The following is a 26,732-nucleotide window of genomic DNA, read 5'->3' as shown; positions in this document are numbered from 1 at the left end:
TTTAAGCGAAAAATGGATTTATAATTTCATTACATTTTTATAAAGGAAAAAAATCTCCATTCTAAGATGCTTCTTTGGAAGGCAACCAGGGTGAAAACCAACTAGATATTCTCAGGGAGATCTTTCCAAAGGAAAGGAAAGAAGCACCACAAAGGTTCAGCCCATCTCATTCTGTATGATGGGAACCACTAATAGTTTCTTCCCGGTAGATCATATTGGCCAGACAGTGGGAGAATGCGATCCTGCAATAATTTGGTCCTAAACCATGTAAGGCTTTATTGGTTAGCACTAGCACTTTAAATTACACCCACAAGCCTAATGTAATTATTGTATGGCTTTTGCTACTGGTGTATTATGCCCTCAATGTATTGGAGTCAATGAATTAATTGTAGCCTTTGAGTGATCTTTAAGAATAGCCCCGTGCACAGTGCATTACGTTAATCTAAATAGACAGCATGACTCGCTGTAGAAAGGTTCTTTTGCATCAGACAGTACCACAACTGGCACACAACTAAAGCTAACAAAAGACCCCTGGCTGCAGCTTCCATCTGCTATTCTAGCAGGAACTGTGAATCTGGAAGAATCTCCAAATTGTGGAGCTGCTTCTTGAACAAGAATAGTAATGTCCTATCAAGATATCCTACTAGAACAGATCAAGAATCCCAGTGGACAAACAATAACTCTCCTGCTAAATTTAAGATATGCTGTGCGTCACACGCCTTCAGCAGTGTCACAGACTGATCTGGGATGGCCATCAAAAACTGGGTATCATTAGTCGGGTGATGGTATCAAACATCAGTGTTTTGGATGACCCTCTAGTGCAGGCATGTCAAACTCACGACATCACATGTCGCGCAACGTTTCGGGACTTTTTCTCCATTGACGGCAATGGGGTGGGCGCGGTTTCGGTGTGACGCATCCGGCCCATGGGCCGGCAGGTTGACATGCCTGCTCTAGTGCCTTCATATAAAAGTTAAATAGGGGATAGAGAGCTCACTCCTGTGGCATGCTTCAAGAGAATAGTCAAAAGGCAAATCTCCCTCTCCCCCCCCCCCGTCCAGAAACCACCCACTGAAGAACGAGTGGAAATACTGAAACATAATGCCCCAATTTTCATCCCCTGCAGGCAAGCTCAAAGGTATCAAAGGACTAGAATTGGTGCATTTCTCTTATCCTAGTTCACAATAAATGTCATGCATTAGTGTGACCATTGTCATCTTTTTTTCACATCCAAGCTTGAGTCCTGACTGAACAGAGACCAGATTATTTTATCTAGAGTACTTCACAGCTGATTTCCCATTACTGTCACAAGAACCTACCCTAAAAAGGGAAGATGGACACCTGATAACATTTCTGAATCCAGAGAGGGCCTCTTATAGTATGTGATTTATAGATTTCATCAGGGCCACTGGCAGTATTTTTTCCCAATTAGATTTGAATTCTCCCAGATCTAGAAAACTATCCTCTTCCCCCATGAAGAACTAAGAGTGGCAAACATCCAGTCAGCAGAAGGCAGAGGGTATCACAAACAGCACCTTGTCTGCTTCCTGAGAAGTCATAGGCCAAAAGAAACCCCAGATATTGTCAATCATGACAATAACTCAGTTATAATTCTTCAACGAATCTAGGTGACTTTGCCAGTGAAGCATAATGACAAGAAGCTCTTATTGATTGTGCCCTAGAGAAAATTGACCATCCACATTAGCTTCTGGAGAACAACCCACTGAGGCAAAAAGATGGATAATGGTGCAGTTACTTCCCAGAACTAGGCCTGAAATGAGGCACATGCCCCTGCTCAGTTAGATTTACTTCTTGTCCTTCCCCACTGACATTCCACTGGTGTTTTTATGTCATTTCATCTCTCCATCTTAGCTTTCATGGGACCAGCTATAACACTGGACTAATTTACATAATCTTTCCTGTCATACTTGTGACTTGAGGAGAATTATGTTATCAAGTTGGTTTTTGTGAAAATCCATTTTAAAAATCGTTTCTGGATTCTTCCATAGATTTTGTCAGAATCAGAGGGTTGGCTTTTTTCAATCCTAGACACTTTATTCTTAAAATAAAAAAAAATGCAGAGTGGATTTCAAAATATATAACTTGTTTGTTCTTCTACTACATTGCTTGACCACCAAAAGAATTTTATATGTTAATATTTCACTACTCGGGATGGTCTTTCCATCGTGATGCATTTTTTGCTATAAAACTTAATTTTGGGAAACAGTGTGGCAAAAAAATGATTCATGAAGTAATGGATTCTACATCTCCTTTTCTTTTTCAGGCATCTCCATAACAATAAAATAAAAACACTGGGACAACACTGTTTTTATGGATTAAACAACCTAGAAACTTTGTGAGTATCCTGACTTCGAGGTTCTGTAACAGAACAAAACACATTACACAAGACTTAATGCCTTGAAATATTGACCTTAGGAATTTAAACTATTTCATTTAGGCTTATAGTTAAACATAATTATGCTGTGATTAGCCAGATTTACATACATTTACAAATATACTTAACTTTGTTGTGAAAGACAACTGGTTACAACTTGGTTTGATTTTCTTTTGCAAATTATTTTGTTGCAGGAATGGGGAAATTTCACAGTTTCTTCAATGTATCACTTTGGTTTTGGTAGCTGAGTTGGTTTTAGCTTTGTTTTTTCTTTTTCCCTAGTTTTACAGCTATATTACAAAAAAGATGGACAATACAAAAAAAAATGATAAAGAAGGAGTGATACTTGAAAAGAGAAAACGGAAAGAATTATTACTTTTAGGGGTATAAGCATGCAACTATGGAAAGTTGAGATATCATATATGCTGTGATTATGCAACACATTTGATCTAGCGACTGAGACCCACCAGGAATAGAAGTTACAAAAAATAGATATATATTAGTAAGCTGATACTAACCTATTATTAATTGGCATTACCGAAGATCAGAGAGATAAATAAATTATAGATAGGAACTGCCTTAAAAGAATCATTACACTCAGTCACATTGTTGCAAGGTGAAAGGAAATAACATTCCCAACAATGAATAGCTAAGTGCCCATTTTCTGAGTGAGGGCGGAATTGAGAGAGGGAAACTGGCATTACGCTGGAGCAAGAAGATCTTTGGCTCCTACCAAGAAGAACTTGTAATTTCGTAGTTGAATGTCAACAGGGAGGGTAAGGCAAGCATTGCAACAATCAAGGACAGATTGGAGGGAGGGAATTCTAGTGATTCAGTATCCAGATTCTAAAATCTGTTAAAATTAATGAACTAAGTTATAACACTATCCTATGGGAGGATAAAGTATTTGAAATAAATGTGTGTCAAGTTAATGTGTGTTCATGAATTTATGGCATAGTAAGAGGCAAATAGCAAGCTTAAACCAAGAGGATTTAAATAAGCTAAAGACTGTTAATTATTTTTTTCATAATAGACAACATAATGCCATTGTTTATGTTCTTTCAAGGGATTTAAATTATAACAGCATGGTGGAATTTCCAGAAGCAATTAAATCCCTTCCGAGCATTAAAGAATTGTGAGTATTACTATATACTTTTATTTTTTCCAACAAAAAATGTTTAGTTTTATGAAGGTTATGTTTTTCCTCTTCGTAAACTAAAATGAATTAAGTTCAAATTATAGGATCAACTTAAAATAATAAGTAATCTGGCTTTTGGGTCTCTCATATTTGGTATTATTTAGTTGAGTGCAATACAGATTATTTTTTTAACGAATTAATATGACTATTATAATAACTTCCATTTTCAAAGAAGATTTTATTTCCTTTAAAATTGCCTTTTTAGTTTTGAAATATATAAATATATAAATTACATCATGTAATAGTTATCTTCATCAGGTTATATGAGGTAAGTGTTCTCTATATCTCTTTCCAGGTCTTCCTTACCAAATTCTTCTAGCATGCCTCTAAAATTCAGATTATTTTTACATTGTTTAGTTTCTAGTGGCTCTAGCCTAGCTTCCAATTGTTTTCATTCTGTTTGCTGAGAGGTTTGGTTAAGGATAATTCTGGATAAATTCAGCTTGAGTTGCCAGACTCTAATATCTGTTGTCCATTTTTGCATGGAAACTGTACTTGCAATTCCTGGTGTGATTGTTGAAATAATTTATAGAAAGATTATCTTCCAGTACATAGACTTTGCATATAAAGAGCTTTTGAAATTGTGGAAAAGAAGCTGAGATTGTTCCTTCTTACAGAATTTTTTTTACTTTGTTTCCTTTTACACATTTTGAAAAGATTATTAAAATTTGATATATGATCACCAAATAATTAATTATTAATCCAACAATTTCAATTTATTTTTAGGGGATTTCACAGCAATTATATTTCCATGATCCCTGATAATGCATTTATAGGAAATCCACTTTTAAGAACAATGTAAGTTTTTAATTTTTTTTAAAAATAAATTTTTTGGGGTTTAAGGGATCAAAAAATAAATCTATGAATGATAAAGCCTGCCTTTTTTCCTCCTTCAGACATCTGTATGATAATCCTTTATCCTTCGTTGGGAACTCAGCCTTTCAAAACTTATCAGATTTGCATTCCTTGTAAGTACTCTTGCAGTTAATTTAAAATGAGTTTGTGCTAATTAGTCTTCTAATCCTAAGTACATATATTCAGTGGAATTACTTCTCAGAATCTTTGCTTTAGATTTTGTTTCCATAAATAGAGGTAGTTACTTTTTGAAACAAGTGAACCTGGAACAAGACTAAAATAAGTGTAATACAGATTGTTATAAATAAGTGCAAATGCATAAGCTTCCTTAGTAAACAAAACTTTTTAAAAGAAGTTGGTAATAATTTTGCTTAATGCTGCAATGCTACAAAGAATTGAGAATATTCAACCTCTTGGCTTAAATCTGGCATTAGTACCGTATTTTCCGGCGTATAAGACGACTGGGCATATAAGACGACCCCCAACTTTTCCAGTTAAAATATAGAGTTTGAGCGAGAGAGGGGGGGGAGAGAGAAAACTTGATGAGTAATATGCCAAACCACATGTGTAAAGGAATAAAATAGAATACCCGTATTTTCCGGCATATAAGACAACTGGGCGTATAAGACGACCCCCGACTTTTGAGAAGATTTTCAGGGTTTAGAAAGTCGTCTTATACGCCGGAAAATACGGTAAATATTAGTGAGAAAGAGGAAGCTATCTCAGTACAAAACACTAGCAAAAAATGTTAACAAAGCCTTCTGTTCCCATAGAGTTGATTTTTCTGTTGAACAGTGAAGCTGTAATGTATTACATTTCTGTTTTTCTTCAGAGTCATTCGTGGAGCCAACATGGTGCAATGGTTTCCTAATTTAACAGGGACGATCAATCTGGAGAGTTTGTAAGTATTTACTGTCAGACTTCAAAAATGAAATAACTAGTAAAGCTATGGACTTACATTTTATGGGTCTTAAGAGACGTGCCCTTTCTGCCATGGTATCCACTTTATAGAACACGGGTGTCAAACTCGCGATGTCACGTGATGTGTCACGACATATCGCGACTTTCCCCCCATTTTTTCCCTTTTGATATCCCAGAAGACCTTCAAGACCTGATTATATTATCAGGCCCGGAGCTCGTAGGGAATTGGACACATCTTTTAATGGCTCCACTGCTTAGATGATGCCATTGATGAGCTGGCTATTTTATTCCCTCTTTACCTAATTTGTATTTCTGTTTTTATAATATTTACTATTACTGTGATTTTTGTATTTTTATATATATATGTGGCTTTTATACGTGATTTTATCTGTTTGTTATGCACTGTCCAGAGTCACCTTCAGTGAGATGGGCAGCTATATATATTTGATTTATTAAATAAATAAAACTATAGACCAAAATTTTGGAAGGCAAAGACATATTTATGGTGCCTTTTTTTACACACACAAAATACTGTTAATACGTACACTGTATTTAGATTCCGTGATGGAGATTTATTATAAAGCAGTTTTTGTGCTTGATAGTGTTGGTGCAAAAAATGGGTGCTCGGAATTTCTAAGTATGCTAACAGACTTGCTAGTGTATGCTTCCCAATTATTTCTCATGAAAGAAAAAGTAAATAACAACAGCAGGAAGTTTAATAGTCATGGATGGCTTAGCATTACATCCAAATCATTGACTTATATGCCCTCTACAGCCACAGTTGTTTGTTGATTAGGTAGTCAGGATATTTTAAAGAGTTGTCTATCTTTAACATAATGATGAGATGCATACAATTAATACCTCCAAGCAAAAGTTACTGGAAAATCCATGAAGGAATTATTAGGTAGTGTGTACCAAACCTTTGCTATCAGTAAGCCAGAAATGTTAGCTTACTGTTTGTGTTAACGGGTCCAATTTTTAAAGCTCTTGTTCTAAATAAAAAGCGTATTATTATAAAGTGGCTTAAGTGGATACATCAATACTTCTACGATACCTGATTAAGCTAGGTTCATATGATTTATAGCATTCTAGAAAAGCTGTTTCTTTAAAAAAAATCCTGTTTCCAGTGTTCTTACAGATAATGGTATTTTATTCAACAGAACTTTTACAGGTGCCAAAATAAGTAATATTCCCACTGGTCTATGCCATGAGCAAAAGATACTTCGGACTTTGTAAGTACATAAACTTCTGATTCTAATCTATTTTTATAAATAGGGATCATAATCTCAGAAAATTAATTTGATGTTGGTAAATTTGGTAATGGTTTGGTTTTGGGGGTACAAAAAACACATCAAGACCAATTTATACAGTTTATGTATTTATTTATTAAACCTATATGCTACCTATCTTGCCAAAGGCGATTGTAGGCGGCTTACAAGTTGGTTGACTAATTAAGAAACAAGCAAACCTTAATTAAAAGCCAGGTGTGTTACACATGATTTTTATTCAGTTCAATATTATAAGACTAGCTTATAAATAGTAGATTATAGCAAATCCTGTCCAAATGACATTAGGTATGCTAGGAAACAGCAAATGTCTAGTTAATGAAGAGATGGTAACTTCTAATAAATTGTGGTTTATTTCCAAATTTGATTAAAATTGTGAGGCAACATTTAAACTTCTAACTTGTTTTCTACCTTTTGCTTAATAAAGAGAGCTTTTAAGAAAATAGCTGATCCTGCAATCTTTAATGATTACTCAGTAGTACATCAATTTACTATTTAATTTATTCCCACGGAGGATACAGTGTTATAAATATTTCTTTACTACAGTAATTTTGTGACCTTCTGAATTTAAGTGCTCTATTTCTGTCCTTCCGCATTAAGTTAAATGGAAAATAATGTCAGTTTCTTAAGAAAAAACAACTAGGAAGAGGATGGTTTGCTGATAAAGCTCATAAAAAACAAACAATTTTGTATAACTTAAGCTTGCTTTTTTTCTTTTTCTTTTTTCCTTTTCCTATCTTTTAAGGGATTTGTCTTACAACAATATAAAAGAACTTCCACATTTTAAAGGTTGCAGTTCCCTAGAAGAAATGTAAGTAAAGAACACACTGGGTCTAATTTGTTAGTGATTTCTGCTTTGTTTGATTTCCATATTTCAATCAATCAGAATAGAGCTGGAAGGGACCTTGGAAGTCTTCTAGTCCAGGGGTCCCCAACCCCCAGGCCATGGACCGATACCAGGTTGTGGCATGCCAGCAACCGGGCTGTGCAAACAGGCAAAGCCCCATCCACGGGGTGCAGGCAACACACAAAACCACACCCTCTCTGGTCTGCAGAAAAACCTTTCTCCATGGAACTGGTCCCTGGTGCCAAAAATGTTGGGGGCCACTGTTCTAGTCCAACCACCTGCTCAAACCAATACTGTTTCAGACAAATGACTGTCCAGTCTCTTCTTAATATTTGTTTGGATTGTCTTACCTCTCGTGTTTGGTTAAGGCCTCTTGTGAAATGGCAGGAGAATGGATTCAAGCAGCAATGTTTACTTCTTTCAGTGAGGAGATATTTCCATTATCTCTGGAATAAGCTGATGTATACACCCTGCCCAAAAAAATCTTTTTTTGACCTGATTATTTTGAATAATTCTGTGCCAGATAACCCTGCTCAGAGTAATCTCCCACTTGGACTACAACCTGAGGCTGCCCTTGGAAAGCATTCAGAAGGTTCAGCTAGTACAAAGTGTGGCTCAAGCATTTATGGGCTTATCCATATATACCCAAGAGACCATTTTGCTTTGGGTGTTGCACTGGTTGTTGGCTTCTGACTTGTGATTCAGGAGTATAGTGCTCAGGACCAGTAGTGCCGGTGTTGTAGTGCTCAGGGCCAGTATTTATCTGCCTGTCCACTCAAGTTGAATACTATCAACACAGCCCATCTGAAGTGGGCATTTTGGATAAATACTCCCAAACTCTGGAATTGCCTCCCCATGGAGATTTAATCTGTTCCTTCCCTTTTGGGATTCAGGAGAGCAGTTAAGATCTGGTTATTGTCACAAGGGAGAAAGAAGTTGTGCTATGATTATTGATTTAAATCTCGAGAATATGTAGTATGTATTTTGGGAGAAGGCTTATCTATGTGGTCTTTAAGAGTCAACACAAACTTGACCACATTACTCAATCAATGGTTTTTCCCCCTCACTTTTGTGTAATTCTAATAGTATATTTGATTTATGTTGTGGATTGTTTATTTTGGAAGAGTATTTCTTTATTATTAGGATGGAGGAGGATTTAGTGATATTTCTGATTGTTAGCTGCCCAGAGCTTTTATAAATGGAGTAAGAAAATTAAAAAAAAAGTTTAATTGGTTTATGATTCATTGCAAGTGGTTGCATTTAAACCTGTGTTCTTCTTGTGGAAGCTGATCTGTTTTAACTAGTGTTGGAAGCATGCAGTATTGTGAATTTGATTATTTCTGTTTCCTTCCTGTTTCTGTTAAATTTAATTCTTTCACTTTTGGCCTCTTTCTTTATCTTCAGCAAGGTTTTAAAGATGTTCCCGAGTTCTAGAAGTACAGGATATTTTATATATTTCTTACTTCTGGTTGTCATTATTCGCTTCATGCTCTCCTTTGTTTGAGTCTTTTCTGTCTGGAGAGTCAGTTCCTGATATAGCACATTCTTTCTGTGATCTAATGATTGTTCATATTCTCTTAGGAGGTGAAGTATTAACCTCTCAGTGCTCCAGTCTTTGTTTTTAGACAGTGCTACATGCTTACACTGGATGCAAATATATGCCAAGTTGTTTTCAGACAGGAACAGAAATTTGCCAAAAGCACTGCAGGTCATGACTCAGAATCATTTCCATTCAGTTTCTGTTATGTTATGAAAGCATCAGATAAAAGGATTTTATTTCTTGTTCCGCTCTCAAAGACATTCTTTTGTTTTTTTCACACTATTTTATAAGCAATAATTAGTGTTAAGTAACATGTTAAATGGGATTCTGTTTCACCAGAATATAATGAATCATCTGATGTATGCCTTTTCTTGATGAAAATATTCCTACCTAATTTCTGCATTTCAGATATTTGCAGCATAATCAAATTGAGGAAATCAAAGAAGATACATTCCAGGGACTAACATCTTTGCATACTCTGTAAGTATACTCTCTCTTTACAGATGTCTTTTAAGTTAAGAGAAGTTTGAAAGTGAATGGTTGTTTTCAGTTTTGGAAGACAAGCTGCTTATCCGAATAAAACAAAAATCAGTAAAATATCTATTGGCTTCCCATCTCAGATTTGGGGTGGTACCAATGATACCAATCAAAATTTATTACATAAATCTTCCCCCTTTTCCTCCTTAATATTTTGAATATGTAAGTGTGTACGTACACTTGATTGAAGAAAAAAGATGGAAGAAATAATAGAAAAAAATCACATTAGATATTGTCATTCAGAATCAGTCTAAATCCAAACCACCACTCCTGACTATCTATTTAATCTGTCTAAATACAACCTCCTCCTTACACATTTTGCTCATTTAAAAGCTCCACCAAATTGATAATCAGTAAACAAATATGATATTGTGAAACGTTTTCTTCGACAAGTCGGATCCTGAAGATATATCTTGTGCCAGCATACGAGTCCTGATGTTCCATGATTTGGATTCCTTTTTTTTTTAAAAAAAATGGATTATTTCAAACACTATAGGCAGTCCTCGATTTATGACCACAGCTGGGCCTGGGATTTCATAAGTTGGGACGGTCTATAAGTGGATCACCATAGGACCTGATTTGATTTTACAACCATTTTTAGAAGATTGTTAAATGAGCCACTGCAGTTGTTAACTGAATATATTGCCTGCATTAGGTATTTTTGTCAGAAACTAGAAGTAAACAACAGTTCCAGCATTAAAAAAGTATTAAATTGTGGTCATATGACCATGGGATGCTGCAAATGGCTGTAAATGTGGGCAGTTACCAAATACCCAAAATGTGATCACATGACCATGGGGGGAAGGGCCAGGTGTCAGAACTTTGAATCCGGGTTATAAGTAACCCTGGGGAGGTCTGTTGTAACTTTGAACGGTCACTAAGCAGCCAGTTATAAGTCGAGGACTACTGTAAATGTTCTAGATTACAAGCGTGCTAGTTCTTAATCCAAGCATGTGAAAAATATAAACTCTTTTGGTTTTCTATTAAACATTGGTTTTCATCTTTTTGCTTATATATTACAAGTTTTACATGTTGGAACCCACACTGCGTATGTTGGGTTGTGCTTGGTTTAATGTTATGGGTAACTAACCTACAGGAATATCTGTAATTCTGTATTCTGATTGTGGCATATTCTGGTTTGCCCAAAAATGTTTTTCCCCCCCTCCTGGAACTACATCTAGAACACCACAAACATTTTTCTGTTCTAGAAAATTTACTTCCAGAAATGACAAATCACCCCTGAAACATTTAAATTGGTTTTACTCATATTTAAAAGCCATATCAAGTATTCTGAAACCTAATTAGCTGAATCTGCAAAGTACTGTAAATCAAATACACATAAACTTGTGTTGACTTCTGATGGGATTAGTAAAGAATCATTTGTTCTTGATAAAGATTTAAATGAAAATGACCCTTGATGCGTTTGAATTACAGATTCCTTCACTGAGTGGCCACAGACAGACCCAGCTTTTAGCGCAGGTTTATAGCAGAAGAGAAGAAATTAATAATAGACACACACACACACACACACACACGTTAATCGTATCTTCCTTATCAATTTCTATAGAGCAATGTAGGCTGAGATAACATCCAGATATTATAGGGAAATTGTTCCATTAAACTGATAGCATATGGCTTAACCCAATGATGGGAAGCAACTTTTTTGTCATGCAAAAGAGAATATAAATACAAAGATAAGCCATTTTTAACATTAGTTTCCATTCTGGTGTCCATAAAGGCATTTTCCTATGTGGAGTGGAGTCTGGCATTCTTTCCTAGCAACAAAGCAGGTGTTCATGCCCCAGGTTTCAAGATTTAATTGCATTCTGATTTAGGTAAACTGGTGGTGCCCTAGAGAACAGAGAACAAACAGAACATTACAGTTTCGTACTGTATGGAGCTTAGGTCTTTATAGTCCCCAAACTGTAAAGCTTTCCAGTGAATTAAGTGTTTTTAAAAGAATTAGATAAAGAAAATTGTCAAGATGACATTGTAAAATACAGATAAACTCAAGTTATTTATCTGTTAGAAACTTAGTGTGACCTAAAACATAATGTAATCATTGAACTGCAAGCAATGACCATTCGAAAGTGTCAGTGTAAATCACTAACACAATAGTTCTTTTTTTAAAATTGCAGTGATCTCAGCAGAAACCTGATCCACCGGGTTAACAAGGAAGCATTTACTACGCTCAGTGCTATTACCAACCTGTAAGTAGGCCATTTAGCATAGTGCACATTTCCAATCTTAAAATATTATAATTCCTTCTCAAAAAAACGTCTTTTGCACAGTGTGTTAAAACCATTCGTCCTGTATCTAAAAGAAGCAAAAATAATGTCCAAGGTAGTATGTCATCACATACGTTACTGCACTTTAATGAAAAAGCCTGTGGAAACCTAGATTGACATTGATTTTCTTTCAAATCCCCATTTCCTGATCTCATGCAAAGGAGATCTGGATCTCTTGGCGGCTTTCAATACCATCGACCATGGTATCTTTCCTGACAGACTGTGGAGAATGGTAGAGAGAGGCACTGTTTTCCAGTGTTTTTCCTCCTTTCTCCACAGCTAGTGGCGGTTGTTGTTGGAGGCAGAAGGAGAGGTCCAGCCCTAGGCAACTACAGGGTGCAAATCTTTCAACTCTTCCTTGTTGGGTGGGGTTATCTGACAGCAAAAGATGTAATATCATCAATACACTGATGATAGCAATTTATGCATCTCCATCCCTGGCCAGGAAGAGGATGCCTTTTAGAAGTTCCATGATGCTGCATTCTGTGACGGTCTGGGTGGAGAGGAATGTGTTACCTACCAATTGAGCCCATTCCTGAACCAGAAGATCTTGCTCATAGTGACTCATGCCTTGTCACTTTCCTTGCAACAAGTTTTACGTGGAGCTTAGAGTTACAACACGGCATTTCCAGGTTCAATTCAAGGTGTTGGTTATCACCTTTATAGCCCTAGATGGCACAGGCCAAGTTATTACAGAACCGTCTTTCTTTGAAGTCATCTGCCCATTTCAGATACAGTGTGCATGCTCCAGGTCCCTTCCCTTAAATGTTGACATCTCCTGGGACCTAGGAAGTGTGCTTTTTCAATAGGGTACCCCGGAGAATTTCCAGAGCTATCCGACATGTGGGTCCGTCTTTATTCTGTATATGGGACAAGAAGTTATAAGATTTCTAATGGAGAATTTTAATCAATGCATATACAATAGATTTTCCCAATTTCTTTAAATTATCTATGTCATATCCTCTTACAGTTTTTAATACTCCTTCCAAACCCACTTAATGATTGCTGCCCAGTCATTAGCTGCCCGGCTGCATGGGACAGTTTACTTGTCAGGGTGGCAAAAGCTGCTGTGTTGTCAGAAATGACAATCCTTGCAAGCATGGGAAAGCAAAGGAGACTGGTAAATATCATCTGCCTTTCCCTTTTGGATAAGATACTTGTCGGACAAAATAAATGTATTCGTTTTAATAGCAACAGGAAATCTAAAGTCAGTGAAATGTAGTAAAAGAGGTCAGGTCCCAATTCATTCTTAGCCATTTAATTCACTAGGTAATCTCTCAGCTAAGGTTTTTTTTGTTTTGTTTTGTTTTTGCTTTTATTAAGCATATGCCTTTGTAAGTTTCTGGAGGGCTACAAACACTATAAACAAAAAAGAATTGATTGCAGCTTTTTAGTAGAGCCTTCTTATTGTAGAATTACTTGCTATTTCTTCTGTTTTTGTTTTGCAAATTCAACTGTTTGGTATTTTTGTTTCCCCTCATACTTATTTCTTTCTCTCCATCCCTTTAGAGACTTGAGCTTCAATATGTTGACTTCATTTCCAACTGGAGGTCTGAGTAGATTAAAGCAACTTAAGTTGATAGGCAATATTGAACTGAAAGAAACATTATCACCAAAATACTTCACGAAACTAAGGTGAGTCAATAATTAAGTTGGTACCCTCATATTTTAATTTTACAGTTATTCTGTTCAGATTACACTTGCTTTCCCCAAATCATGTCAGTTCACTTAAGACACCCTTGTATTTTAGCAAGCACTCTTGCATTTTATTTAGAGATTAGACAACCATTTGTCTGAGATAGTATACGTTCTCCTGCCTTGGGCAGGGGGATGGACTAGAAGACCTCCAAAGTCCCTTCCAACCCTATGATTCTATGATTCTACACTTAAAATCCTTACTGAATTCAGAATCACCGCCAAACCACTCTTCTTCTTTAGTAATGTATCACTATAAGGCTCCTTATATTCTTCTTACTAGTAGAAAACTAATCCAGTGTTCAATCTGTTGTGAAGAATTGGGACAAAATTCTTTATTCTTCCATGTAAATGTCAAAAGTTTAAATATGGACTCGTGCTGATTCTGCCTTTCCCAGATCAAATTTTGGTAGCTTAACCTTTCTCCATAGCTTATCTGGAGGATGAAATGCTAAATGTCCAAATAAATGTATTTAGGCCTTAAAATATTTTACTTAGAGAATTCACCAACTGCTTAGTTGCAAAGAAGATAAGCTATTGGAAAACCATACAGTGAGGAATATTGCAAATCGATTTTGCATTCTTGTTCTTGATTCACATTGATTATAGATACACAATATTTTATATACTCAGTGCCCTTTATGGAAAGGAATGTATCTCACAGGTACCATGCTTGCTTTGCATTTCTAAGCGTATATTCAATTCTTCTCATTTCCAAATTGCCCTTCAAAAGATTTTTATGAAATTTTTGGGAGTTCATGCCAGTGACTAAATTATAATGAAGTAGCTGATTATAGACAACACTGAGATGAATTACAAGAAAGTAATTTCTTTTGTATTTTTTCTTTTATAAGACTTCTAACTTATTTGTCAAGTTCACCAGTCTCTAACACAGTGGTTCTCAACCTATGGGTCGGGACCCCATTTGGGGTCGATCGACCATTTCATGGGGGTCGCCAAGCAAGGCTGTCCGCCATTTTTTTTGTCCGCCATTTTTCCCCCTTTTCCGGCGGGTGCCTTACCTCCCTTGGGCTGGGCCAGCTGGTGGTCGGCCTGCTCTGTCTCTGCCGCTTGCCAGCTACGCCTCGGCCGGCGCAGGGGGCAGAACCACGCATGCGCGGCACTCCCGGGCAGGGAAAGTCCTCAACTTACGACTGGTCGGGTAGTCCTCGACTTACGACCGGTTTAGTCCTCGACTTACGACCGGTTGGGGTCGCGGCATTAAAAAGGTTGAGAACCACTGCTCTAACAGAATTATAAAACTCACATTTTACATTAATAATATACCATATCCAATCTTTTGGCATTTCTATTTTAATGATATTTATCAGACTTTTATCTTGGTCATAGAGAGATAGTGCCAAATCAACATAACTAATATAAGAATTTAAATGGTTTAGCTGTATCACTAGGGTCTAAAACATTTATAATTCAGTTTACCTATGTTTCATATTGAAAATCTTGAGATAATATTTATCAGGTTTAACCTCCAGATATAGAGGGAGCAAGCAAGAATCTGTAAAAAAAATTCCCAGCATACTTTTAGGGAAGCTTGTAATCTGTACTCATAGAACAAGTAATACTCTAGACAGGGTTCTCTGGCTGATAGATAGATAGTAGTACCTGACATTATAAAGTATTGGCACCATTATACTATAGTGAGTAGACCTGCATATTGACTTTGATACATTTAAGCTTCTGTCCTATGTGTTCATCATAAATAAAATGGGAAAAAGTACATTTCCCGTTTGATATATAGAATAGGAATTTATAGTGCAGTACAGTGTCTGAGTGTAAGAGATCCCAATTGTTAGCATTCTTCAGCTTTCCATCAGGTGTTCATTGTTTTAGAACAGGAATGTCAAACTCACGATGTTGCAAGACGTATCACGACTTTTTCCCCATTGTCCGCAATGGGGTGGGCGCGGTTTTGGCCTGACGCATCCGGCCCATGGGCCGGCAGTTTGACATGCCTGTTTTAGAACAGCAAGTAATGTATTTTTAATCATGCTTTAATTAATCTTTTTTTATCTTCTCCCCCACTCTCATTTCTTACCCAGGGTAAGAAAGAGTAGTGGATTACTATAAACCTTTTAACATTGACATTGTCAGCATAAATACTGGATGGAATGAGTTTGCCCAAAGCATTATACTCTTGAAAGAGCAACAACATCCATTGTTTCTGCTCAGCCTACAATGGCAAGAAAATAGTATGACAAGTATACACTAGTATACCAAATGCACAAACATTCTCAGAAGTTAACTTGAATTATTTCCTTCATTAAGGCTATAATTCAGAAGAAATAAAAGGCAAGGCTCTATTGTTTGTTAATAACTTTTGTCAGTCCTCCAAGGTACACGAAACCCGAAAACATATAACCTAATACTTTTATTATAAGGTTATAGTAACAGAATCTTGCAAGTCTGAATGTGCTCTTTCCTCCTTTTTCAGGAGATCTAGAAAGGGTCATGTCTGAAAAAGTTTCTCAAATTATATTTCTGCCCCAGACTCAGATTTCTTTTGTCTAGCTGCTGTATTGGCTATGGCTTTTCTTCCTATTCCTTCTTTTCCTTACACATCTCCTATGGAAACCTCATTTTGGATAAGCCCAGCAGGTCAGATGTATCCCCGCTATTTGGAAATTGGTTGATGGGTTTTTATTCAGAGAGAGAGAGAGAAAAGCTGATCTAGTATCCTATTTCTGTTAGCACTGATAACTTGTTACTGTTCTATTGGTGATATTTTTCATTTGTTATATGTTTAAGGTTAATCGGAATTATTAGTTTTTTGAATAACTGTAAGTAATATGACAGGATACAATTAAAAATAATAGAAAATATGGATCTGACCTGTTCTGAATGCATAAATATTTCTGACATTCCTTGAATTAGTTAAGAGAGAGGGACAGGGCAGGAAATCCAGACTTGCAGTATGTAGAATTTCATGTAACCCGAGAGAACAATAAGGATGACAGGTGTGGGCTTAGTGCTTGTGCTTTCCTGGGAATTCACTTGCGCAAGGCTGTTGCTCTCCAGCCAACTTGATGAACGTTCGTTTCAATATGCACAGGTAACAACATGATTTCACAAAACATCTTGCTTCTCTAAAGATAACTATAACATAATGTTGGATTACATTCAGATGAGTTTTTCTTAATGTTCAGCTTGTATCAATCTATATTGTATCTTTTTTCTCTAAATAAAATCAAGCTTTAGGAAATTGCAACATTCATTTTAACTTCAAGATTTTCTCAGAAGATATTTTTTGGGGAAAAAATCTGCCTCAAAAAATGCTACTGCTTAAAGAGGTGAGGGGAGAAAAGCTTGTCAATTCTCCCGTTGAATACCAAATTGGACATGAATGAGACCCACTTCATGAATGATCTGATCTGGAATGAAAAGATGGTATGTGTGACAGACACCTGGTTGGGTGAGCTGGACAGTATCATCTAATCTCTGATATTCCTACCTGGTTTCTGTGATGTGAAGCAGAGCTATGAAGTGGGCTCTCATGACAAAGCCTAAAATGATACAGGCTAAGAGTTCTGAGTATGTGTACCTAGAGCAGAGTGAGTAAAATAAAACAGAAATCCTAATTGTACTCTAGATATTCTGCTGCTCAGGAACTTTCCTAATTGAACTAATAGTGCTAGTCTTAGAGATGGTGTTGAATCTCAGCTTGGTACTTGAGATTTTCAAGCTCTTGAGTGCAGCTTAGTTCATGGTCATTGTGACTTTCTTTAGCCTATTTCAGGTAATATCTACCTCCATTTCTCTATCAGACTAGAGAACACTTTGGACTAGACGTTCTGCACTGAGGAAGGTATTCCATGAGTGGAAAAACCTGTCTCGAACCTTTTTATCATAGATGAATCAGTTAATAAGGCCCACCAGTTATGGCTTTTGGATCCTGTGACTTTCAGAATTGGCTTATTATTCCATCTTTCAGTTGAGGCCTCTGGTATGACAGGCTGGAACGACCAACTAAAGCTATTGACTAATTGACTCTTAAACATGTTTTGACTCTTCATCAAAACAGCTGATCTCCTTGTTTTAGTGAAAAATTGTGAGGGATGGAGCAGCCATACCTATGGTTAGACTGCCAGTGGCAAAAATCTAAAAGCTAACATGACTCTATTATGTTTTGGAAGATCTACACCAAGGAGAAAAGCTTTTTCTTTGCTACTACTGAATTGTGGAAAATCACTTAAGGAAGCTCTTCTGGCTAATATGAGTGCTGACATAAATCCAGAAAGTTCTGGAAGATCTGTTAGAGTCTGTGATGGCAAACCATGACAGCCTTGTGTGTTTGCTTTTGTTTTCTCTGAGAAAGTTATTTAGATCTGCCAGCAGTTTGGCAACATGACTAGTGGAGTCACAAGGGACAAGGTCAGGATTGTCTCTCAGAGTGATTGTGAACAGCTCCTATTTTTATCTATGATGGATTTACTAACTACTGTACATCTCTTCCTAAAGATTCCTGGCCCAGCCATTATTACCATCAATGGCTACTTTCCTGATAAGTTACTATAATGTATTGTAAATAGAGATGTCCTCAAAGCAACCGGTTTAGAATGGGACAATGAAGTCCAGGTCAGATAATATATAGAAAGTTATGCTTTTTTTATTGTGGGCCTATAATTATGAGGTCTTCATTATTGTTCTATTTTTATTTATTTATTATTACATTATTGCTATGTACTACAATCAGTTGTACCAAAATACAAATACATTAAGTAAAATAAATAAAACTTTTTTTTTCTATCGTTCTCTTCATACTTTCAGATCTTTGTCTGTCCCTTATGCCTACCAATGTTGTCCTTTCTGGGGTTGTGACTCTTATTTGAATTCCAATACTGAAGATCCCAGCCTCCAAAATCAGAGTCAAGAAATCATAAATGATCAAAGTGAGTGTTCTGTTACAATCATAATATATGCAGATTATTTAAAAGTTAAAGTGATTTTAAGGATGTTAAATAGAGCATATGCTAATGAATTCAGTTGTTAGCTATGTTTATACTTTGAACATAGTCTGCTATTTAACCTATTTAAACACTCATGCAGAATATTTTGTTTCTATATCATTTTATGATTGAGATCAGCTGGGGCTATATAATCCATATTATGTGATTTGGGTATAAACATGTATAATATTCTGGTCAAAAATTCCAAAGCAAAAGCATGCTCAATGGCATATCAGGGCCTGGTTAGAATCATTTTTATTACATGGAATTATATTTTTGAAGAAGGATAACTGCTTAACAATATGTTTATGTTTGGATGTATTTCTATGTAAAAAAATGCTCTTCCCCTGAAAAGCTGCCTATCTAAAAGAATTTCTAAAACTTATCTTTGCTAGAGTGTTTATTACGTAGTGTTTATTTATTTGGAACTTTAAAAAAGTGCTGTGGGTCTCCACAAAGTGTCTGTCTTGCAGGCATACCATATGCAAAATGGTAAAAAGTTATAATAATTCAAAAACATTTCCTCTTTATTTTCCTCAAAGTATAAACATAGCTCACCTCTGAATTCAAAGAAATGGTATCTTATCTGATTAGATGTGGTTGGCATTTGTAGAAACATTCATAAAGGTCTTTGTCTCATAAGAGTATAAGATCTGGGATGTTTTATCTATTTGCTCTCTGAAGGCATGAATATGTGTTTTAATTTGACAATGGCTTATGAATAATCCATTGCAAATTCAAGAGTTGTATCACAATGTATTTATATCAAATCCAGGGAAAGCAATATGTATGTGTGCACCTTTTCTCTTTGTGTTCATGAATTTTGAGAAATCTCAGATGGTACTGCATGGTTTCCATAAAGAGGCACTGTAGGCAGTGACTGGAAAAAAATGAAATTGGACAGCAGTGAGCATTTTTCACCCCCTATGTTATAATATTGTATTAGAAATGCCATATTTAGCCTAACCACTTGCAAAGAATTTTGAAAATGCTTTCTTGAGTACTAAAAAACCACAATTAAAAGGAAAAGAATGCATAGACATTGGAGCTGTAAATACAATTCACAAAATGAAAATAAAATTTAGTAACATATAAAAATAATGTATAGAGACAAAAATATCAATACTTTAATATATAGGGAGAAAGGACAAATTTGAGTTAAGCATATATTCCAGAAAAGCATGGATAATAAATAATACTGAGTCGCAGAGAAACTACTTCTAGTTTAAAAATGTTCAACTATCTGTGCTTAGTTACTGACTTCATGAATTGGAATAGAAAAGGAAGACTTTCCATTTTTCTATCCCAATCATGGCTATAGGCTTTTATCATAAATTGAGACTTCTAATGACACATCCTATCCTTGGAATTCAGGATATAATTACTGCTCGTCTGTTATGTTGTGATTTACTATATCCCATCTTTTTCCAGTCTTGCTTCCGCCAAACATGTATGGCAGGAACCTATGATTTCAAACTGAGCAGGGGTCATAGGTTGCACATCACATTTATTTTTGTAAGAATATTTATATAATCTAAGGGATGCAAACATATTCTTGTAAATACATAATATGCTGAAGCCTGATACTTCATCTTACTGGATGTTGGCTTCTCTCTCATTTAATAATTATTTTCCTTTTTTAATGAATTTTTAATGAAGTCTTGATGGGTGTTCATGGCAATGCCCCTGAGGAATCTTGTGTTTTTTTAAAAAATAAAATATATCAAGCAGAATTTAATATTTCTGTAAACCTGATTTTCTGTCCTTTTAATCTAGGTGCACCAGATCTAGATGATTTAAGCAGCGCTGAAGTGAAAGAACCAGGTCAAACAGTAATCCACTGTACTCCCACAACAGGTACATATTCTGTGACCACTTCCCCTTCTATTTCAGATAAATTTATCTCACATTATAGAAGTTTGCTTTATTTATGTATATAGTTAATTGTGTGATAAAAGATACAGGTAGTTTTCTTCGCTGTCTGCCTTTTGTCAGATGACATTTTGCCTGCTCTTCAACATAATAAAGGATGTGCAGTAGAGGAGGCTTCTACAGCATACAGCATCTGTTTAAATATTCTGAGAGACCTTTTACTTCTTAAAGCAATCTGTTCCACTGCCTGACACGGTTAATATCTAATGTTTTTGCAAAGTCTGCTTCCTTTCCAGTTTGCATCTGTGGCTACTTCTCATGCCTTCTGCATGACATCATGAGATGTTTGCGGATTGTGTTTTGTGACTCTTTTGCAACCTAAGCTTAGTCAATGTATTTAATTATTTTGATATAACTTAATTTTCCAACTCTGATTTATTAATGACCTTATTAAAATATAGTACATAGGCATGGCCTTAATGCTCTAGGATATAATAGAATAGAGTAATTACGTCTTCTGATGCAGATACTATAAATTTATATACTATAAAAATTGGTTTTGTTAAGTAGCTGCTCACACACAGCTTTTGATGAGCTAAAATAACTGGGTCCTTTTTACATCCTTGGACAATATCTCTTCTGTATATATTGCTTTGATTCCTATCTAAGCAAGGCCTTATAGGTTTTATATATTTGTTCTGTTTTCTTGTGTTTTGATCTGTTGTAGCTGTCCAGTCGCTATGCCAAATTAGGTGGCCAAATAATTCTAAATAAATAAATATTATACACCCTACATTTTATTTCTTTTAACAACAAAATGAGGAGCTTCTTGCATATTATGCTGAAATCAAAATGTACTTTATATTTTTGTTTTTCCTTCATTTATCATGCTATTTTGAAAAAAAAGATAAGGATTTTTCACTGGATTGATTAATAATTGATAAATACTTTGGCTCTTAATAAAAACAGTATAATTTTCTCTAACTGATCTTTAATAACCTGATTTGACCTTATTAATATGCAGCTATTTAATCTTAATTTCCCATCTATCCTTCTACTCTTTTTAGATAAATGTCTATGTCCTAGCATTCTCTCAGAATTCAGACTGACTGACAAACTGGATTTTCAAAAATTGCAGACAAAAAGCTTTGAAATAAGACATGCAAGCTTCTTCAGCATCCCTAGAAATATACCGCTGTTTCCAGAGATATTATTCATTTACTGTAGTCTAAGCATCTGCCATAAGACCCTCTTTACACTGATATTTTCCTGTTTATTGTGGATCAAAAATAACCTTTGTCATTCTTCTTCTAGCATAATCTCTCCTTATTTTCTAATGAGGCAGTAGTCCAGGCACTTACTGCAAGTTCTCCATTATCCAGTTGCCCAGGGAGTAATGTCATCCTATCCAGCTGTGTTTCCTTCCCTGGGGTTTCTGCTTAATGTTTTACATCCTTACCATGTTTAGATACGCTACTGCTCAGGAGGTTTGGAAGCAGATGCAAAATAGATTTTGTAGTAGAAGTAAGAATAAGTGAAGCATCATCCCACTTTCTTCCCTGTTTTACTAAATGGAAGAGTAGAGCTAGACAGTTATGAAGATTTGGCAAGCAGCTTGTTATCTAATTTTTCAAACAAAAATTGTTTGAGAGTCTAAGTGGTATACAGAAAAACCCATAGCAAAGTCATCCCAGGATGTAGGGAGCTCAGAGCTCATTCTCGTCCTTTTCTTTTTCTGAAAATACTAATTTCATCAGTACTTCTATTTTACACATATTCATTTATGAATTTATAAACTGCTTCAGTCAAGGCTTCCTTAAACAGGGCACAAAAACAACAGTTTCAGCCAATGCAGTCATTACTATAATACACAATATCAGAAATACAGAGTATATTTCACACAGGTTATAAAACTGTTTCTTAAGTGTGTCTTCATTTGATTGTTGCTATTTCAAGAATATTTTCTTACCTAATTGCTTCACCTACCTATCTTTTTCTATTAATCTAACCCTGAATGTAAATGTTGTTTTCAGAAAAAAATACTTGTTTGTTATAATATGCTACAACTGGCAACCTTTTTTTCTTAGCACATTTTTTCCCCATTGTTTTAGGTGCTTTTAAGCCATGCGAATACCTACTGGGAAGCTGGATGATTCGTCTTACAGTCTGGTTTATTTTTTTGGTTGCCCTACTCTTCAATATGCTTGTCATCTTAAGTATATTTGTTTCTTCTACTTCACTGCCTTCAATCAAATTGTTCATTGGCTTGATTTCTATCTCTAATTTACTGATGGGGATCTACACCGGTATATTAACTTTCCTGGATGCAGTTTCCTGGGGACGGTTTGCTGAATTTGGTATTTGGTGGGAAACTGGCAATGGTTGTAAAGTGGCTCGGTTTCTGGCTATATTCTCTTCAGAAGGGGCAATTTTTTTCCTTTTATTGGCTACTATTGAGCGGAGCTTGTCTGCCAAGGAAATCATTAAAAAGGGTAAAAGCAGCCATCAAAACCATTTTCGAATTGCAGCCATATTTGCATTTTTGTGTACATTGATGGCAGCATGCTTGCCAGTCTTCCATAAAGGAGAATATTCTGGGTCACCCCTTTGCTTACCATTTCCTACTGGAGAAGCCCCTTCTTTAGGCTTCACGGTTACCCTCGTGCTCCTTAATTCATTAGCCTTTTTGCTAATGGCTGTTATTTATACAAAACTTTACTGCAAGCTAGAAAAGGAAGATCTCTCCAAGAACAATCAAGCTAGCATGATTAAACATGTTGCTTGGCTCATCTTCACCAACTGCATCTTTTTTTGCCCTGTTGCATTTTTCTCTTTTGCTCCACTCATCACTGCAATTGCCATCAGCCCTGAAATTATGAAGTCTGTCACTCTGATATTTTTCCCACTGCCTGCTTGTTTGAACCCAGTTTTATATGTGTTCTTCAACCCCAAATTCAAGGAAGATTGGAAGTTACTGAGATGGCACATCACCAAGAGGAATGGGACTGGAACGGTTGCTGTCAATACGCAAACTGGCTGCAGGACTCAGGATTTCTACTACGACTGCAGCATGTACACACATTTGCAAGGTAGCGTGACCATGTGCGAATGTTGTGAGTCACTTCTTATATCCAAGCCTGCACCATGTAAACATTTAGTAAAATCTCACAGTTGTCCTGCTCTGACTGTAGTGCCTTGCCAAAGGCCTGATGGCTGTTGGTCAGATTGTGGTACACAGTCTGCCCATTCTGATTACGCTGACGAAGAGGACTCCTTTGTATCGGATAGTTCAGATCAGGTGCAGGCCTGCGGACGCGCTTGCTTTTATCAGAGCAGAGGCTTTCCGTTAGTTCGCTATGCCTACAACACCCCGAGGATTAAAGACTGAAAGGCTTTACTCCAAGCAATCCATATGCTAAAAAGGAGGAAGCACGATGCTTCATATATAGACCATGCCTGTTTCATTCTTTCATCTGAAAGCACTTTTATTAATCATTGTATGATATTAATTATAAATAAGGGATATAGGCCTAAGTACCGTGAGCTATACATTTTAAATAAGAGCTGTTGCTCCTTTTGTAAATAATTAGAAAACCAAAATTTGTAATCCATTTTTAAAAACTTTTTTTTCCAAGCAAGTATATATTATATTTGAAGCTTATTTCCATGTTACGCAGTTTTAATTTCATTTTTCTGTTGTGATATCGATCCTGATAACTTTTATAAATAAGCACAACACAACAGAATATTATAGGGTTTTTTTTTTGTTTTTTTGGAGCTGGGCAAGGGGGCTGTTGCTAACTTTTGTATAGCATTTTTGACTGAATCTCAGGACAATTTACTGCAGGGCCAAAAGATGGGAATATTTTTCCCATATGCAACTGTGAGATAAATGCAGGCAAAACATTCTTTTTAGGTCAAATTATGGATTAATGTGTCTATAATTAAAACTATTTATTTCAGCCAAATACTTATCACCCCTATAATATATTCTGAGTAATTTGGCATAGTAAGTTTTATTTTGAGAGTACTGCTTGAAAACAGTTTGAAACTGAACTTTTGCATACTTAAATGGACATCAAGCTCAGGTTTGCTGCACTAATATTTAACCTCTGATGAAAATATATGCTATTAGAACATTCCTATAGTCTTGAGATTCACTTTGGAGTTCTGCCATAATAGTTGTTTCTCGCCTCCAAAAAGGGGATCTACATGCATTGGAAAATGGATATATTGGGGGCATTCTAATGCCTGTTTAAGTAATTTTCACAAAGGCAACAGAATACTCCATCGTCCTATAATCTTAAATATGCATGTTGGGTTATATGTTATTTTGACAGCAAAAAAATTAACTCTACTTTGTGTAGGTGAAAATCTTTTTATTTTCAGTGAAACTACAGTACATAGTAGAATCTTCCCCAACCTGGTGCTCTCCTGATGCAGATTAGTAATTCTCAGATATACATCTGGAAGGTACACAGCAAAGTCTGAGGTAGAATATACTAACAGAATAGGTTTTATAAGAGTAAAAGAGGCTGAGATGTTCCTAATGTAGAGACAGAACAATGTAAAGTACCTATACTTAGGATCTTCTATTTCATTGTTATGTTACAGTAATGTGAAACCAGGTTGACTTTCCTTAAAAGGGCAAGCAAGGAGATGCACAGATCATTGCATTTTAAAATTAACCTTTTTCTCTTATTATCAATGCATAAGCTACATTTTTCAAACAAAATGTTAAATGAGAGCAATTCTACTGCCAAACCAGAAATTCTGGCACATATTTTATTAAATAACATTAGAATTGCAGTTATGAAAATTAAACTGTACATAGTGTGCATAAAAAGATTTTTTCTTGGTTTGTAAATTATTTGATAGAACACTTGATGGGAAATGTGGCTTCAGTACATTTTGTTAATTAAAGCTACCTCCTGAAATATAGAAGCTGCCAGTAGCAGAATGTTTAAATTGTGGTTTATATTTTTTTCCATTGTAAATAAACTTCAGTTGTATATTGTTACTGTAATAAAACCAGAAGCTTTGTGTACCAAAATTACTTGTACAAAATATAAGCTATTATCATTCTTGTATACTATAATTTTGTAAGCCTAAATTGTTCCTAGTAAAATCATAGAAAAATGAAAACAAGGAAGTATTCTAATATGTTCTGTTGTTATACTTACATCTCTTAGAGTTGTATATTTAACCTAATGCTACAGGCCAAGTGCCATGTAACTTTACATATAGTATTACATGCAGTATTGTAGTCATGAACATTCACCAGGTCACTGTCATAAGATCAATACTTTTATTCTTCATGCATATTCATAGATTTATTGCCCTCCTGTGTTCCCACAAACAACTCCTACCACAATTATTTGTATTCCTGCTATTAACACAATTGGATATAAATCATTAATAGTAATTTTACTTCCATGATAAGACTAAATCCAAAATAAATCCCATTAGGAATATTGATCTATAGATGTTATTTCATGGGGCAGTGCCAAAAAGTCTAAACTGTCTTACACTGTGATTTATGGCTCATTTCTTTGTACTGTTCCAGTATTTGTTGGATTTCAGGGTGAAGCAGAAATTTGTGGGGCATGATTGCTTCCTTTGCACAAGAGACTGGATGTTACAGTTATACTGGCTGAATATAACAAGGTTTTAAGAGCTAGCTTTTGGCCATGGCATGGTGAAATTTCTCTTCCCTGATCTACTGACATGCTTCTCCTTGAAATGTTTAGTGGAGTTTGCCATACTTGAAATATTTAGTGAAACCCTGAATCAAGGTAGACAATACAGATTGTTGCATAAGCAGAGATAACATGGTTGAAAGGTTTCTCTAACAAGGGAGCTGTTCTGGTCCTATTTAAGAAACATACAAAAATTGCATCCATAATGGGCTACCATAGATGTATTGCGAAAAGATTCAGACGACCACTAGAAGGGAGCAAAGAGTGACATCCAGTGACCATCCGGATTTTTGAAACCATCTATGGGAGCTTTTAATTTTCTAAGGTTGCAGGGAAGAGTGATGGTGGAGGTACAATAGCGGCTGCCACTTAATCAGAATAGAGCTGGAAGGGACCTTGGAGGTTTTCTAGTCCAACCCCCTGCTCAAGCAGGAGACCCTATATACCATTTGAGACAAGTGACTGACCCAATCTCTTCTTAAAAACCTCCAGTGATGAAGCCCCCACAACTAATGAAGGCAAGCTGTTCCACTGATTAATTGTCCTCACGGTTAGGAAGTTTCTCCTTAATTCCAGGTTGCTTTTTTCCTTGATCAATTTCCATCCATTGTTTCTTGTCCTGCCCTCTGGGGTGC

The 26,732-nt window shown here is 35.9% G+C and overlaps 1 protein-coding gene across 1 annotated transcript in view; it reads left to right on the top strand.

The window, feature by feature from the left end:
• Positions 1 to 26,042, top strand: part of LGR4 (leucine rich repeat containing G protein-coupled receptor 4) — a 42,395-nt gene extending 16,353 nt beyond the window's left edge. Inside the window, exons 5-17 of the mRNA XM_015815381.1 lie at positions 2,285 to 2,356; positions 3,462 to 3,530; positions 4,320 to 4,391; positions 4,490 to 4,561; positions 5,281 to 5,349; positions 6,530 to 6,601; positions 7,401 to 7,466; positions 9,451 to 9,522; positions 11,718 to 11,789; positions 13,377 to 13,502; positions 18,348 to 18,469; positions 20,303 to 20,383; positions 22,510 to 26,042. Coding sequence (XP_015670867.1) covers positions 2,285 to 2,356; positions 3,462 to 3,530; positions 4,320 to 4,391; positions 4,490 to 4,561; positions 5,281 to 5,349; positions 6,530 to 6,601; positions 7,401 to 7,466; positions 9,451 to 9,522; positions 11,718 to 11,789; positions 13,377 to 13,502; positions 18,348 to 18,469; positions 20,303 to 20,383; positions 22,510 to 23,786 — 2,242 coding nt within the window. The 3' untranslated portion in view covers positions 23,787 to 26,042. The remainder of the gene's footprint in view (positions 1 to 2,284; positions 2,357 to 3,461; positions 3,531 to 4,319; positions 4,392 to 4,489; positions 4,562 to 5,280; positions 5,350 to 6,529; positions 6,602 to 7,400; positions 7,467 to 9,450; positions 9,523 to 11,717; positions 11,790 to 13,376; positions 13,503 to 18,347; positions 18,470 to 20,302; positions 20,384 to 22,509) is intronic.
• The last annotated feature ends 690 nt before the right edge of the window (positions 26,043 to 26,732 follow it).

The sequence above is a fragment of the Protobothrops mucrosquamatus genome, unplaced genomic scaffold (genome assembly GCF_001527695.2).
Source record: "Protobothrops mucrosquamatus isolate PMUCROS unplaced genomic scaffold, P.Mucros_1.0 scaffold340, whole genome shotgun sequence".
NCBI lineage: Eukaryota > Metazoa > Chordata > Lepidosauria > Squamata > Viperidae > Protobothrops > Protobothrops mucrosquamatus.
The sequence above is the reverse complement of the archived record's forward strand: the minus strand, read 5'-3'. Positions and strand labels throughout refer to the sequence as shown.